We start from the raw sequence: 16,592 nt of genomic DNA, 5'->3' as shown, positions 1-16,592 counted from the left end.
ATATATATATATACACATATATAATGATTTTATGGTAATGACTTCAAAGCAGTCTTTCAGCTTGGCTTATTTTTCAATGAAGTAAACCTAGTTTACTAGTTATTCTTCATTTGTACTATTAAGGATCATTACATTTTTAAAAAAGTGGTATTGCAAGCTGGAAGTGGTCAATTATTTTTACCAAGTTAAAGGTGAGCTGACTGCTCTGTAATTCTCTGCTGGTGGTAGTATATGTTTTGTATATAACAAAGAATGGGGCTGGTTACACAGGCCCCAGAAGAAAGAGAAGGAATAAGTTGATTTAGGACCCACCAAGGCACTAGATTGTGAATACTGCTATCACGTGAACTCAGAAGATCTGTTGATGTTTAGAAGGTACAACAAATAAGGTTTTCTTCACTCTAACTCTTCAAGGTTGGTTTACATGGCCACTTAAAAAGTGAAAGCAAAACAAAGACGCTCCCCGCCTCGAATTTTTTAAAACCCTCTAAAGTTTTTGAAGATAAATAGTTTGTGGTCATATAATACACTGTGTTCATATAGTTATTAATAGAACATCTTCAATAAAGGATAGCAAAATAATTTTCCTCTGACCCGTGAATCAGTATGTTTGTATGTTCAATTAAATTATAGCCCAAGTAGCAAGGAGATCTCTTAAAGTCAACAATTCCTAAAAGATATCTATGATTTGGCCAAGAAGATCTTAAAAGTAATTGTTTACTTAAACCTTTCTCATTTTTTCTTAACAAAAATATCGAAAAGAGGTAGAAGGGCCCAGCAAGTGCTTTCTATATTCACATTTGCTAAAGTTAGGAATGACTTAAAACTCAAAAGACTTTAAAAGTACTACAGAATACTGATGAATATTTTTCTGGTGCCCACAAGAAATCTGAAAAGGGAGAGACTTTTAAGTAATAAGAGAAAAGAGTGCTAATCAGAAAAGACCCTCAGTCTGCAGGAAAGGTGAGGTCTTCCTACCTGTCCCCTAGCCTGTAAGAGTGGTTTCACAGGTCATGAGATCTGTGTGTCTCTAAGGACTAGGATCAAGACAGAGTCTGAGGCCAAACTTGGTGGCATATGCCTATAATCCCAATGCTGGGGAAATGAAGGCAGCAGGACTTCAATCAAGGCCAGCTAGTGAGACTGTCAATAGCTACTATAAAAAAGTACTTTATCACAAAGGTCTACAATAAGATATTATGGGATACTGTGATAGGGTACCTTCCCTACACTGGAAGGATTATTTCTAGAAATGTAATTCTTCTGAAACAGAAGATAGGCAGATTGTTCTTCCCTAATGACTCAGTAGAAGTTGGAACTTTTTTTAAAACATAGAAGTCATGGGCTTGCTTTTCCATCCTAGAAATGGTATGCTCTAATTTCACTGCAAAAGATTAAAGACCCTGAACAAAAGTCATTTTCTGTTCTTTTCGTAATAATCATTTAGGTCACTTAATAATGAGTATTAGGAGTGGGGAAGAAGGCAAGAGGAGGATCAAGTCTGGTCTCTTGGAGGCTCAGAGCCAGCCCTCTACTCATGGGCTATTGTATTATAATTTAACGAAATAGGATGTCTTTCTTTCCAAGAAGAACAAAAATCAGAAGTAACTATTCAGGTTAAACCTATGCAGGCACATAGCACACAGTTTACACTTTTTTTTTTTTTTAAAGAATCTTCGTAGGTTACTTTTAAACCAAGCATATTCTTGTATAATTATGGAAAACTCTAGGTACAAATTGAAAATTTAGAAGCAGTTAAATTCTTTTCTCTTACATGAATAGTACTGTTCCAGAGTCAAATCAGATCTAAAAATTATAATGTTACCTTCAATAAAAGGTATTCTACATAGCAATCAATAGTCATATTAAAAGATGAAAAGACAGACAGTATGAAGACACAGATCTAGACAACTGTTTAGACTTTCATCTAGTGCCACTAAACTGTTATTTACTTTCTATTTCTTTTTGAGATAGGGCCTTACTATGTCGCTCAGGCTGGCTGTAAACTTGCAAGCCTCCTTCTAGAGCTCCCAGAGTGCTAGATGAGTTCTTTTATAGGCTGTGTCAACAAAACTGGCAGTGACTATCTTGCCCAAATAAAAATGAAGGTATATATTTAAATATTTAAAGGGAAATTGTTAAGAGTCTTCAAAATGAATTTAGGGAGAATTTTCTTATACCCAAGTCAGCTGTGCATATCAGCACACAATTGGAAACAACTTAAGGTCCTAAAATTCCTTTGAGAAAACATGAAATAATATTTAAATTGAAAATTTTTGATATTAGACTATCACATTTTGGAATCAAATATCAATTAAATAATTAAGCATCAAATGGTAATCATTATGGTATCTTTAAAGTGGAAGCATTAGGTATATCAAGAGTTTATGTGTATAGTCTAAAGTCAATTCAAATTATCCACCAGAACAATGATATTGACATATATAAGCAAAATTAAGATATTATAAATTTTTTTCAGGCAGGTTTAAAAAAAATCCATCATCCAAGAAATTTTAGCCATTAGTGATATGTTAGCAATAAAATTAAGAGTCTGGTAAAGAATGCTGTAGGCACAGTGGGGTTGTCTCACAGTTACACTTAAAATGAAGCCAGAGAAGATAAGATTCCAAAGTGACTATTCAATGTTCAGAATATGATAGACCTGAAGTAATGCCTATGCATGTGAACCTAATGAAAGTGATCACGATGCAATATAAACAGATACCCTTATTAACAGTGGCAGTTAATTATTGACTCTTGAATGTTAATCCAGGGATGACTTCCAATAATCTCTACAGCCAAGGTCCATATACAATAAAGATCACATGAAGTCATTTTACTATCTCTACATAGCATGCTTCTAACTTTGCTACAGCTACAAAACCTCCTAAATATTCATGGCATACTTTTCAAGTCTTCTGGACAATGTTTAAATAAAACATTGTGCTTACTTAATTCTAGGACACCTTAAGGTAAGAAGTGAGTGATGGGAAAAGCACCCTGGTCCCTGTTGCCAGTAGACAGGTGGCTTGAAGTAACCCTTGCAACAACATGACTGCCAAGACCCACAGACCTTGCCTAGAGGTAGTCATGCTTTCATTTTAGTGTTTACTATACAAGAGTCATCACACAAGGACAGACTGGTGATGCTGTCTCATTTTATCACAGTAAAAAAAGGGAAAAAAATCTATATATATAGTATTTGAGTCATGGTGAATTTACCAACTCTAAAAATTTTAATTTTTATGTGTATGAATGTTTTGTCTGCATATATATATCGTGCAGTGCCCACAAAGGGCAGAAGAGGGTGTCAGATCCCCTGGAACCAGAGTTGTGGATGGTTATTAGCCACCCTGTGGGTACTGGGAATCTAACCTAGGTCTTCTGCAAGAGCAGCAGTGCTCTGAACCACTGAGCCATTGCTCCAGCTTCACCAACTCTTATATTCTTATATCAGATTTGTATATTGAAGTCAGGCTACCCTGGCATGGCTACGCCTAAGCACTTTCCTAAGGGATCCTAAATTCTGTCAGATATGTGTGTGTGTTTTGGTCTGAAAGTGTAGAGTCCTTAACTGTATAAAACTAGAGAAGTGTAAGTATGTCTGATTGTCCTAATGAAAAAACAAACCTTTGAAAGAATCTCATGAACAAGAGTGTTACGAAAGTCTCTCTCCAGAGCAAGATAAGAACCATTACCTGGGGCTGGAGAGATGGCTCAGCAGTTAGGAACATTGACAGTTCTTGCAGAAGACCCAGATTTGAATCCCAGCACCCACCTGGCAGCTAACAACTGCCTGTAACTCCAGTTCCAGGGGATCTGACAGCCTCTTCTGTCTTCCGTGGGCATTGCACGACATGGGTGCACTTACTTACATGCAGGCAATACATGCATACACATAAAATGAAAATAATAAATAAAATATTAAAAAAGAACGATTACCCATCTTTAACATTAAAGAAACTGGAAAATTGGAAAAGAGTTTGTAAACATTTACGTTATCTCTGGTTGGTGGAATGACAGGTGGTTTTAAAGTTTTTTCTTTATGTATCAGAATTTTTTTCTACAAAGCTGTAATATTTAAATAGCTTCACAAGTAAAAATAATTAGGAAAATGTATGGAATTCCCAAAGTGTACCATATGCTGGCGAAATCAAGTGCATTTTGGATAATACCTGATCCTTCTGAACTCTCATCTCATCAACTTCACTTTCAGCATATTGGGGATCTCGCGCAGGGTCTTGGATTGCTTTCAGTGTGCTGATACTCTGAAATTATAATTATGCATGTCATTTCATGCCTATAACCCAAAACTTTCAATGGTCACCATCTATCTAACAAACCAAACTCCACCAGCCTGTCACTGAAGGCTCTCTGATGTTTCCAGCTTTTATCAGACTTTTGAGAACCCATTTCAAGTCCCCAAGTCCTCTTCCTCCTTCCCTGTCAGATGTCTCTCTTCTCTAACAGCCAGAGAGCTCTGTTTGAAAGGGGAGCAGGAGCCATATCTTACTCAGCTTTTAACCTCCACAGTGCTCTGTTTACAACACTATTATCAAATGTTTAATTGATTTGGGGGCATGAGAGATAAAAATAAAGTTACCATAATAGGACCTTTGGAACACTTCCTGTAACTGCTGAACAGTGCTAAAAATTATTGCTTTAAAACAATTAGAAATATATACCTTTGGTGGAAACAGCTTTTCATATACTTTTTTCCACAGTTCCATTGGTGAATGGGCCTGAAGCTTTCCAATGTCATTATCAGAAACAGGAGGAGATCCTAAAATTGCAAGTTTTACTTCAAATGAGTACATAGATTAAATTATAACAAACTTTTAATAAAACAGATGGAATTTGTGAAAGTACAAAGCTTAGGGCACTCATATTCCATCTCCTTAAGATAGATACCATTGGGGGCTGGAGAGATGGCTCAGTGGTTAAGAGTACTGACTGTTCTTGCAGAGGACCCGGGTTCGATTCCCAGCACCCACATAGTGGCTAACAACCATCCATAACTCCAGTTCCAGGAGAATCCAATGCCTTCTGACCTCCTTTGCATGACATGGGCGCATGGCATTGCATGATACAGGTGCACTTACACACATGCAGGCAATACACTCATACACATAAAATAAAAATAATAAAAACAATAAGATATATACCATTAAAATTACTCCTACCCAGAATAGCAAAGCACTTGGGCAGACTGTAGTCACAGAAGAGGAGGTAAGGCATAATTGTAAGGTGTAATTCTCATTTTTCACACCTTATACCTGTATCTATACCATTAGTGGTAATTCTAGACCTTGGTGTTTACACTGGAAATACATCCATGTCTGTATTAAGGATTTCACATTGCAGCATCATTTGTAGTGTATAAAATTGATCACATAAAATGCACATTCACAGTAGATAATGAACTGTCACTATGCATGGCTGTGCTTTATAATCAGAGAAAAAAGTTCAAGTAACAATTAGATCTATATGTAGCATATATGCATAGAAAACCCACTAAAGTGCCATGAATTTACAAAGGTAAATTTCAGAAGGATATAGACTGATACAATTATATTAAAACAAATCCTTGTTTTCACAAACACATGTGAATATAAATGCAGAGAATGCTGTATGGGGAGCTGTGTGATAGACTTACTCCTTGTATTTACTATCTGACCTTTTTGTTTCCTTGCAGTGCTGGGGATTGAATCTGAGGCCTCATGTATGCTCAGCACTCTACCACTGAGCTACAGCCCCAGCCCATTATTTTAACTTTTTATGAGGATGTATTTATAACTTGTATAACTTAAATTAACTTGAAAAAAAGTCTGTTGCATCTCCTGGCAATTTTCAACCTATAACCTGAGATATTTCATTATTTCTATTTCCAACAACTTCATCATTCACCCAAACTGTTTCATGGCTGACCTTCCAGGGGTTCCTTATCTCCTTGGTGAGAAAGGCATAGATGCACTACTTGAGTGCCTGTGTGTGTTTATGTGGTTATATACAAATTCATCACTGCACAGGCTCACACAGCTGCCACCACCACAGTCCAGATCCTCAACAGTTCCATTCTCATAAGGATCCCTGCGTTATTCTTTTTATTTATTTACTTTTATGTGTATGAGTGTTTTGCCTGCATGTGTGTAAGTGCACCTTGTGCATGCAATGCCTGCAGAGACCAGAAGGCATGGGATCCTCCTGGAACTGGAGTTATGGATGGTTGTTAGCATGTGGGTGCTGAATCAAACCTGGGTCCTCTGCAAAAACAGCCAGTGCTCTTAACCGCTGAGCCATCTCGCTGGTCCCCCCCAGAACATCACCCCCAGTGCTGTTCTTTTATGGGCACAACCGCCTCCTTTCTGACCTCTCCCCTTGTTTCTGGTCCAAAGTCCCGCTACTACCCTCTGACAACAATTTTCTAGAATTCTAGTCTCCATTTCTAAAAATTTCTGCGAACAGAAAGACATTGTATGTATCCCTCCTTAAGTGACTTCTCATTTACTATGATTCCCCTGAGGCTCATTGTATGCATAATGGCACTGATGCCCTGCAGTGCACCTAGGCTAGCTAGTCCACTGTTCAAAGGTTTCTGGGTTGTTTAGGGTTTTGACTAGTATTTCAAATAAAGCTCCTTTGAACATTTATATGAATTTTGGCATGAGCATAACTCTGAGATCAACCTTAATTAGTGTAATTCCTGGGTAATATGGTAGATGCATGTTTAATTTTGTAGGAAATTATTAAATTCTGGGTATGGTCATCCAAGTCTGTACTAGGAAAGGCTGAGGCCAGAGGATTTCCATGAACTTGAGGCCGGACTGGGCTAACTATGGAGACCCTGTCACAAAACAAAACAATACAACAAAGGAACTGTGAAGCTGGTTTGCAGAGTGTCTGGACATTTCGATTTCCACCAGCAGTATAAGGGTGATGCAGTTTCTCTGTAGTATTTGGTGTGGACACTGGTTTTTGTTTTCACTATTCTGATTTAAGTATGCAGTGATATTTCATTGTGGCTTCATCCCGATTTGCATCTCCATGATGACTTAAACACCTTTTCATATGCTGATTTGCTATTTTTCATCAAAATATCTGCTCATATTTTTTGCCTATTTTCTAGTTGGATGGTTTAAGCTTTTTTATTCTTGAGTTCTTTACATACTTTAGAAATTATCTGCTTGACAGATAAGTGGTTAGAAAATTATTTTCTCTCACTCCATCCTCTTTACATGAGCTTATGGAGAGTAAAAGTTTTCAATGTTGATGAAGTCCAAGTTCTGTGATTTAAAAAGTGTGTGTGTGTGTGTGTGTGTGTGTATGTATGTATACTTGTATGTGGGTGTATACAGAGAACAGGACATTGAATCCCCTAGAGCTGGCGTTATAGGTAGCTGTGAGCATCAACATGAGTGTTATGAACTGAACTTGGGTTCCTCTGGAAGAGTGCTAAGAGCTCTTAACTTCTGAGCCATCTCTCCAGCCCCAGCTCTAGGAGTTTTAAATTCAGGAATTAGCAACCTTTTCTGATTGTCAACTCTTCCATCAGCATTATCTATCAGTACACACACCGATTCTCAGTGCTACTGAAATTAAGTTGGCATTAATGAAAAAGATACCAATCAGTCTCCATGACTACTTGTTAGGCATTTCCACTCCTATAGTTGCAATTCGAATTATAATCTCATTGCAAAGGTCACTATATTTGAGGTAAGTCACCCTTAGCTGCTAAGAGTAATAGAGGATTGGATGTACAAAAGAAAACCCCTGTTATCATGTTAAAAATCAAACCATACAACCAAAGAGTATAAAGAATTTCTGGTCCCAAGGAGCTTCCATGGAAAGATTAGGGGCTTCATAAGTGAAGACTATAGAATCTGTAAGTTTAGAAAATATACACCATTAGTGGAAAAGTGAGGCATAACTATTTGGTTCTTCTTGGTGTCCTTTCACTTTAATCTCATGTGGAAAAGTGAGGCATAACTATTTGGTTCTTCTTGGTGTCCTTTCACTTTAATCTCATGTTTGATTCAACATGTAGCTTTGAATTTCTTGGCCATCCTATATTCCTAAGTTCTTTAAAACTCAAGGAACTAAAATTTAAAAGTGCATTTTTTTCAGTGGACTAGAGATCAGAGATGAGTCTCTTACTCAGTGACATCCCTTCTGCCACAGATATGTCAATGTGTTGCATGTTACAACAATTATGGGCATACAAATAAATACATGTGAAATAACTGCCATGATAAAGAAACCAGAAATGGTGGTGTGCAGGAGACAAGGAAACAGGGGCTAAGATAAAATCAATAAGCAATTTAAAAAGATTAAGCAATCTTAATAAGTTCACTAACCTATTTGACATAAAGAATCCAATCCTGCTGTGATAAACAGTGGTTTATTCTGATCCACACATATCGATTTGCTACATGGCAAAGAAAAAGATTCCAATTTAGTTCAGCATCAAATATGCTACCACACACTACTATATCACAAGGACAAAGTTTTATATCTAAGCCTCTGATGAGAGTATTTCCCAAAATGAACCAGTGAAAATCGATTTAAGTGATTTCAAAAATTAAAATACAGCATGAACAAGGTTTACAGGGGAGGGGAAAAGCAATAGACTAATATGATTTAAAATCCAAACAAAGAGAAACTGCAAAAGCCAGAAAGAGGTATTTCAAAACTTTCAGTTCAATTTAAAATTAATGGAAGAAAATAATAAAGGAAAGCTACTAAAACGGAAGCCAAAGAAATCAGTGAACATGCATCACAGTGTAATTTTATTATTTTATTCCAGTCTCAACTAACATCATGACATTTTAGTTGTAAACCTTGAGAAATACTCAAACAATATAAGGAGAGGAGGTAATCTTAAACTCTCCTTTTCAGAACAGTTATGAAAAAAACAGATGAGATCTCACTGGTAAATAAATTGAGATGGAAATATTTAACAGTACCTCTTATCAATACCAAATGCCAACTGGTTGATAACGCCACGAATTTTTAGCAAGAGAGCCTCTGATTTACTGGTGAACTTAGAAAAAAAAAAACAAACAGGAGAGAGGGGTCACAACTCCAGTAGAACTGATTAAAACTTTCTGTGACTAAAAAGAATATTAAGCTGGGCATAGTGACACACACCTTTAATCCCAGCACATGGGAGGCAGAAGCAGGTGGATCTATGTGAGATTGAGGTCAGCCTGGTCTACATAGCAAGTTCCAGGCCAACTGCGGCTATAGGGAGATCCTGTCTCAAAAAAGTTTAACACTTGTAATGGTGTGTGTGCGTGTGTGTGTGTGTGTGTGTGTGTGTGTGTGTACTCTTTTTATGAGTGTCATGCAACGCCCACAGAGGTCAGAAGAGGGGGTTGGGTCCCCTGGAACTGGAGTTTTGGACAGTTGTTAGCCACTGTGTAGGTGCTAGGAACCCAACTTAGGTCCTTTGCAAGAGCAGTCACTGCTCTTAACCTCCGACCCATCTCTCCAACTCCTATGAACACGCTTAATGTGTTTTAAAAGAAAATTTTCAAAATATAATTGGGCTGCAATCTTAATTGAGGAAACATTGGCAGTGGATTACTGCTGGGTGAGAAAGAGCTGATAGGCTGAGTAGACCTCAGTGGATGGACTTGTACAAGAGAACATCTGGGGACACTGACTTGACACATTTGGCCTTAATACGGATGACAGAGTATATGGGTTCCAGTCGGGGGGGGGGGCTGTGGGAGGGTGCCAGTGGGAACTAGGGTATAAAGATGATTAAGATTGTTTGAAATATTCTGTATAAAATACACAAAAATTCAATAAAAACAAATTAAAATATAATTGGGCTGGCTAGACAATAAAAGGCATTTATCAAAAATAACTTTAGCATCTGAAGTAGTATGGCTGTCATCAAAGTGGTCCATGTGGGCCTGGAGACTGCAGCAGCTGTGCCTATGCTTGCTCCAGTGACTTTAACTTCTCTGAATTGCCTGTAAGGCCTGAAAAATAAGTTACTGAATATTCTCATTGGTAGAATATAACTAAGAGGATCAAATGAAAATATTTCTGGAGACCAAAAGGAGGTAGATGCTATCAATAATTAGGCTCTGACACCCAGAGGAAACCAGGATGCATGGTTACCATACTAATGGTTTAAATCAGGATTAAATGGTTTCCTTCTGAAGACACCAAGGCAAATTAGTTGCTAAACTGACACAAAATATAATTATGAAGCAAAGATATCACTCTTCTGTTTCTAATGGCAATTCTACAAGCAACCTTGATTATGGTGTAAGAACAGGCTCACAGAGAAAGTATTCAAGAGAGCAAACTGTGAACATGGAAGATCTGATAGATTCCTTTATAAAAAAAAAAGTGAAATAATGTTGTTAATGCTTATAAGGAGATAATGCTTAAAGATGGAGAAAAATTTAAAAACATTGTTCTGTTAAATTTTACTATGTAATTATATATTTATTGCATTATAATATAGTAATGCTATTAGTTTAAACTGTAATTTTATATTTTATATTCATTATATGAAAGAAGAGAAAAGCTAATCACATATGTGTTTCATAGAACCTGGTGGTGGGAGAACATGAGATGTTTTCTTATCCAGTTCCTCTAACTGCTGCATCAGCAGCTCCACATCCAGCTGTTGACCCCTGCTTGACCAGACTCCATGTCTGGGAACTCAGCACAACTCAACTCTTTCCATTTTCAGATAATGGTGGTATTAGAAAGTTCTTATTTTGAAGAAATAATCTCTATTGATTTTTTTTCAAAATAGCAAAAATATTCTCTAAAGCACTGTGCCAACCTGACACAGGAAAATAGAATTCAGGCTTAAAAGGTGATGTTTTAAGAGAACACACAATTAAATGTATTTGGAATGCTCTAAAGAGCATAAAAATTGAAAATGCATATGATACATAGTACTTTCAGCTCTAATATTCCAGTCATGGGCTCTGACATAATAACAATATATAGAAGAAAAATGCTAGACCACGCTGTCTCTAGGTTTCTCCGTGCTTTGATTTAGAGGAAAACAGACCATTAAATAATTATTCAAATGTTAAGGTGGTATTTTTTTATAAAATGACTTTTTAAAAATATTTATTATTTTTATTTTATGAGTGTTATGCCTGCATGTAGATAAGTGTACCCATGTCATACAATGCTCGTGGAGGACAGAAGAGGCTGTCGGATCCCCTGGAACTGGAGTTACAGGCAGTTGTTAGCTGCCATGCAGGTTCTGGGATTCAAACCTGGGTCTTCTGCAAGAACAGTCAGTGTTCTTAACTGCTGAGCCATCTCTCCAGCCCCCATAATATGACTTTATATTTTATCTTTTGTTTAAAAGATAACCAGCAACCGGGCATGGTAGCACATGCCTTTAATCCCAGACTTGGGAGGCAGATCTCTGGGAGTTCAAGGCCAGCCTGGTCTACATAGTGAGTTCCAGGACAGCTGGGGTTACAGGGAGACCCTGTATCCAAAAAGAGACCAAAAAAAAATGTGATCAGCAAAATTGGGCCCTACTATAGATGATAATTATTAACCTTTTCTGTTGTTGTTTATTTCTGAGATGGAGGCTTACTATGCAGCCCAGGTTGGCTTACATTTGAGCACCTCCTGCCTCAGCCTCCTGGCTCAGTCTCCTGAGTGTGCCTAGCTATAATTCCCATCTACTGAGTAAGTCTTGTTGCAGGTCACATACTGAGCATTTCATATGCACTCTCTATCACTCCTCACAACAATCCTAAGAAGACACCGTCATCTGTTTTTATCTGAGGAGAGGAGGAAGCTTAAGTGTCTTGCCTAAAATCTTATGTCTAATAAGTGGTCCCTCTGACATTTGAATCCAGGCAGTATGACTTCAAAGTTCATGTTTTTAACCTCTATAACAAACAGTACCTCTTTTACATCAAAAAACATATTACAGGGGGAGAAGGAGGGATGGAAATCATGTAAGTAAATATCATACTCATGTATGAAATGCTCAAAAAAATAAAAAACTTAAATTACAATTTAAAAAAATTATGTAATATTTGAAACTAAATGCACAGCTATAATACAAAAAATAACATCTTGCTAAAGATTTTTTCCTTTAATTTTATTTTATGTGGTGCTCATTGCATATATATATATATATGCACCTGTGTTGTACAATGCCCACAGAGGACAGAAGAGGGTGTTGGATCCCCTGGAACTGAAGTTATGAATGGTTGTTACTCCCCTGTGGATGCTGGGATTCAAACCCAGGTCTTCTGCAAGGACAGCCAGTGCTCTTAACCACTGAGCCATCTTTCCAGCCCCATTTTTAAAAAATTATTTTTCCAGCCAGTGTGGTGGTGCACACCTTTAATCCCAGCACACGGGAAGCAGAGGCAGGTGGATCCTCTGTGAGTTCGAGGCTAGCCTGGTCTACAGAGTGAGTTCCGGGCAGCTGGAGCTACAGGGAGACCCTGTCTCAAAAAGACCAAAAAAATTTTTTTTTCCTTTTTTCTTTTGAGGGAATATAGATTCTAATTCTTAGGAGGGAAATAGAAATGAGTGAGCATGCCAATTTCTGTAAGCCTGTGGGCTCGTGGACAGAAGCAATTTAGAGAGAGGCCATCTGGGAGAGTCCCTCGGTAGACACATCTAACAGCCTGTAGGAGGAGGGCTTTAGCTTGGGAGAGGAGAGGAGGAAATGCTCTTCTCAACACATTTGTTACCCACTGTGCAGCAAACTGCTCTTCCCCCACATTCCCTACTGGCCAGCAAGCCCAAAGAACAGGAAAGTACAGACCATCAAGGAAGCTCCGAAATAGTGTGCAACAAATCGAAGTGTCTTGCATATCACCTTTCTCTTCTCAGGATCGAAATCCTGTAGAAGAAAGTTATTAAGAAAAATAAGTTGAGAGAATGAAAGAACTCAGTCAAGGAGAAACACATTAATTCTTATTTTTAAACACCCACCCTGAGGGGTCGGATTCTGTCTCCTTCATAGTCATTTCTACTGAGACTGAACAAGTGCTACAGCCTTCTACTGCCATGGAGATCAGATCTTTTTGTTTCAACACTTGGCTTAAGAGAATCCAGATACCAGCACACATTTTATAGTGTGGAATACCCTAAGGATCTCTGACAAGTAAAAATAGGAAACTAATTTTCTACTTTCTTCAGTTTTAAAAAAGTCTTATCCCTCTGTGGCTGAAGATTTGTTTTCTAAATCTGCTTTATTCCCATTCTAGCCACTGTATTTATTTTCTTTACCTATTTTGTCTGTCCTTACTTTATTTTCCTTTCCAAAAATTTTAAGATGGGTGATTCTTTAGCCTGCCCCATCCAGAGTTATTTTTCTCATTTTATACCACTCCACAAATGCATAGCCATGTACATCCAGTAAACAGTGAGAAATGGAAGTGCTTACCTGAAAAATATCATATTTACTTCCAATTATGACCAGAGGTATTGGAAACGGATCAATTAATTCACGATCCTGTTAATAAACATACTTGGTCAATTATAATTATTTGTTGTTATGTTCTCAGGAATTTCTATTTACTTCCAAAAATACAGTTTTCAGTCTCTTCATGGATGTTGAACCTGCTTGCTAGTCAAAAAGTTTGCTCCAATATTAACTTGTACTTTGTGCTAGATTCTTAGGTGTAAAGCCACAAACAGCAATTCCTTAAATAACTATGGTATTTATTTTCCTTTTCTGCTGTTCTATTTTCCTCTATGTACGTATCTTTACAGAGTTTCCATTTTATGTTGCTTGCTGCAAAAGTACTGTTTGGCTTGCTCTGCTACTATCCACGTAACACACATGGTATAAAGGCTAACGCCCTGTGAAATGCTGTGCCTAGTTTTTTAGATGAGGACATTTTGGGCTGTCTTTAAAGAACTACTGTTACCATTACAGCAACTTTCTAATTGAAATAGTTGTCAGATGATGGAAAGACCCTGATGTGCGACTCATACTAAATGAATGTAAAACACACAATGCTAGAAGGCAGTTAAATGCTGCCCCTTGCTTCAACCTATAACTTTATCTAGTCTTTGCCAGTTCAATCTAGATTTTCATCTTCATTTCTGGATTTTCATCTTCATTTTACAGAGATTATAAAATCAATATCAAACTGATACTCTGGGGCTAGAGAGATGGCTCAGTGGTTAAGAGCACTCTGCTCTTGCAGAGGACCTGGGTGCAATTCCCAGCATCCATATGGCAGCTAACAACCGTCCATAACCACCCAGTTCCAGGGGATTTGATGCCCTCTTCTGACCTCCGCAGGCACTGCACAATATGGGCGCACTTACACACCTGCAGGCAATACATTCAAACACATAAAATAAAATAAAAATAAAATAAAAACCCCTTCTGCTCTAAAACTTGTTTTTTTCTAAGTAGTGTAATATGCCATAACAATCACAGATGGTTAACAGGAAGACATAGACATCTTTTCCTTGTTTTGCTCTTACTGGGATTTTATTAAATTGCTATAATTTTCCAGTGAACAGGTTCATCTACATCAAATGAATTTCAAGTCACACATAAAAATCTAAAGAAGTTGTGTTGTGATGTTACTGCCACTCTGTGTGGCACCTCACCGGATGGTCCTTCTGTATGCTGCTCCACATCTTCTGCCTCATTTCAGAAGCTGCTTTGGAATTTGTCTTTGCCACTTTCATTATCACTTTATCTACATGCCTTTTTGTGGCTTGCAACAGATTTTCCATAGTCGGCCAAAGGTCATTAGGTTTTGAAAGATCCAAAACAAGAACTATAGAAAATGTCCTAAAGAAATGAAAACAACTTTAAACAAAAGACTCAAAATAGACCATTTTGAAATGTTGTTGTACTGACATTTATCTAATAACACTATAGTTTAGAAAAAAACCCAATATACCATTATTCTAAGATAGGAAAGAAAAGGTAGGGAAGGAGGGAAGGAGAGAGGGGGGGGAGGAGTAAAGGAGGGAAGGAGCGAGAGAAAAGAGAGAGAGTCCAAAGCTTTTCTCTATGAGATTTCGGTATTAAGTAAATAAATAAAAAACAGTTCAAATGAAGAAGTTGAAAGCATTTGGGTCTAACTATGTCATATTTAGATCTAATTTTACCTAAGGGGAAGCAAAAATATATCAATATGAAACTCAGCAGCAACACAGTATACTCAGGAAGGAGGAGGAGAGGAAATGGATTCACTCACTGATGGCCTTCCTAGGAAACCAGCGAGTTTATAATAACCCTTCCTAGAAGGATCTGTATGGATCTGAAGTCAGAAGCACATATTCATGGAACTGCTATGCTGTAGAACTGTCTTTGGGTCAAAGTTACATGTCTTCTAACTACACTACTCTGCCTTTCTGAAAATTTACCTCTGACTGCAGATGCCACTGCCATCACTACATGCACTAGACTCTGCTCATACCCTTCAAATAGAACTCTAAACTCAATGATGACAAAATAACCCACTTAAAAATGGATTCAAGCTGGGCATAGTGGCACTCTCCTTTAATCCCAACAGAGGCAGGCAGATCTTTGTGAGACAGAGCCCAGCCAGGTTTACATAGTGAGTTCCAGGCTAGTTGGGGCTAGAGGGAGACCTAACCACAAAACTACAAAAACAAACAAACAAAAAACCCCCAAAAGATTCAAATAGTATTTCTCCAAAGAAATATACTGATGGCCAATAAACACATGAAAAGTTGCTTAGCATCACTAATTGAAGGGAAATGCAAATCCAAACCACACTGAGAGTATCACCTCATAGCCATTAGAGTACTTACTACCAGAATAAAACCAAAGCTAGAAAACAAGAAGTGTTGCCAACAGTACAGAACCACAACTTTTGCGCACTGCTGGTGAGAATATAAAATGGTACAGTCACTGTAGAAAAAAGCATGGCAGTCTCTCAAAAAACTCAAACAGAATTACCACATGATTCTATTTCCTAAGCTTCAAATTTGGAAGCCAGAATTTTTCTTTGTTTTTTTTTGAGACAGGAACTCACTCTCTAGCCCAGGCTGTCCTAGAACTTACTATGTAGCCCAGGATGGCCTTGAACCCATTGTGATCTACTTGCTGAGTCTCCTTAGTGCTAGAATCACAAGCATGAGCCAGTATGCCCAGCTGGCAGCTATGATTTGAACAAGTATGTGGATATCAATATTCATAGCAACAGCATCCACAAGAGTTAAAAGAGACAACCCAAATGTCCATGGATGGGTTAATGGATAAACAAAATATAGTGTATATGTGAATGGAGTGTTATCCACTTTTACAAGGGAAGGAATTTGGCACATGTTACAATATGAATCTTGAAGACATTATGCTAAGTTAAATAAACCAATCATGAAAAGACAACTATGCTATGATCTTGTTATATAAGGTAGTATGGAAGTCAAATTGACAGAGATTATAGGAACTTGACTGGAGTTCATCTGGAGATGAATATGGTGGTAGCTGTATAATACTTAATGCCACTGAATAATACACTTAAGATGACTTCAATTATGCACATTTTACTGAATAAAAAACAAACATACATAAATCTAGGAATGTTTTAAAAATAGTTATAAGAAATATATAGATGCTTAGATGCTTTACC

General features: G+C 37.5%; 1 protein-coding gene across 1 annotated transcript in view; it reads right to left on the bottom strand.

Moving 5' to 3' along the window:
• Window positions 1-4,175: 4,175 nt before the first annotated feature.
• Window positions 4,176-16,592, bottom strand: part of Dync2li1 (dynein cytoplasmic 2 light intermediate chain 1) — a gene marked incomplete at its 3' end in the record, with an annotated part of 43,896 nt that continues 31,479 nt past the window's right edge. Inside the window, 7 exon segments of the mRNA XM_008835876.2 lie at window positions 4,176-4,268; window positions 4,686-4,783; window positions 8,355-8,425; window positions 8,964-9,040; window positions 12,785-12,862; window positions 13,409-13,477; window positions 14,593-14,779. Coding sequence (XP_008834098.1) covers window positions 4,176-4,268; window positions 4,686-4,783; window positions 8,355-8,425; window positions 8,964-9,040; window positions 12,785-12,862; window positions 13,409-13,477; window positions 14,593-14,779 — 673 coding nt within the window.

This window comes from Nannospalax galili, unplaced genomic scaffold (genome assembly GCF_000622305.1).
Source record: "Nannospalax galili isolate Female #2095 unplaced genomic scaffold, S.galili_v1.0 scaffold257, whole genome shotgun sequence".
Lineage (NCBI taxonomy): Eukaryota > Metazoa > Chordata > Mammalia > Rodentia > Spalacidae > Nannospalax > Nannospalax galili.
This window is presented reverse-complemented; position numbering and strand designations above follow the sequence as displayed.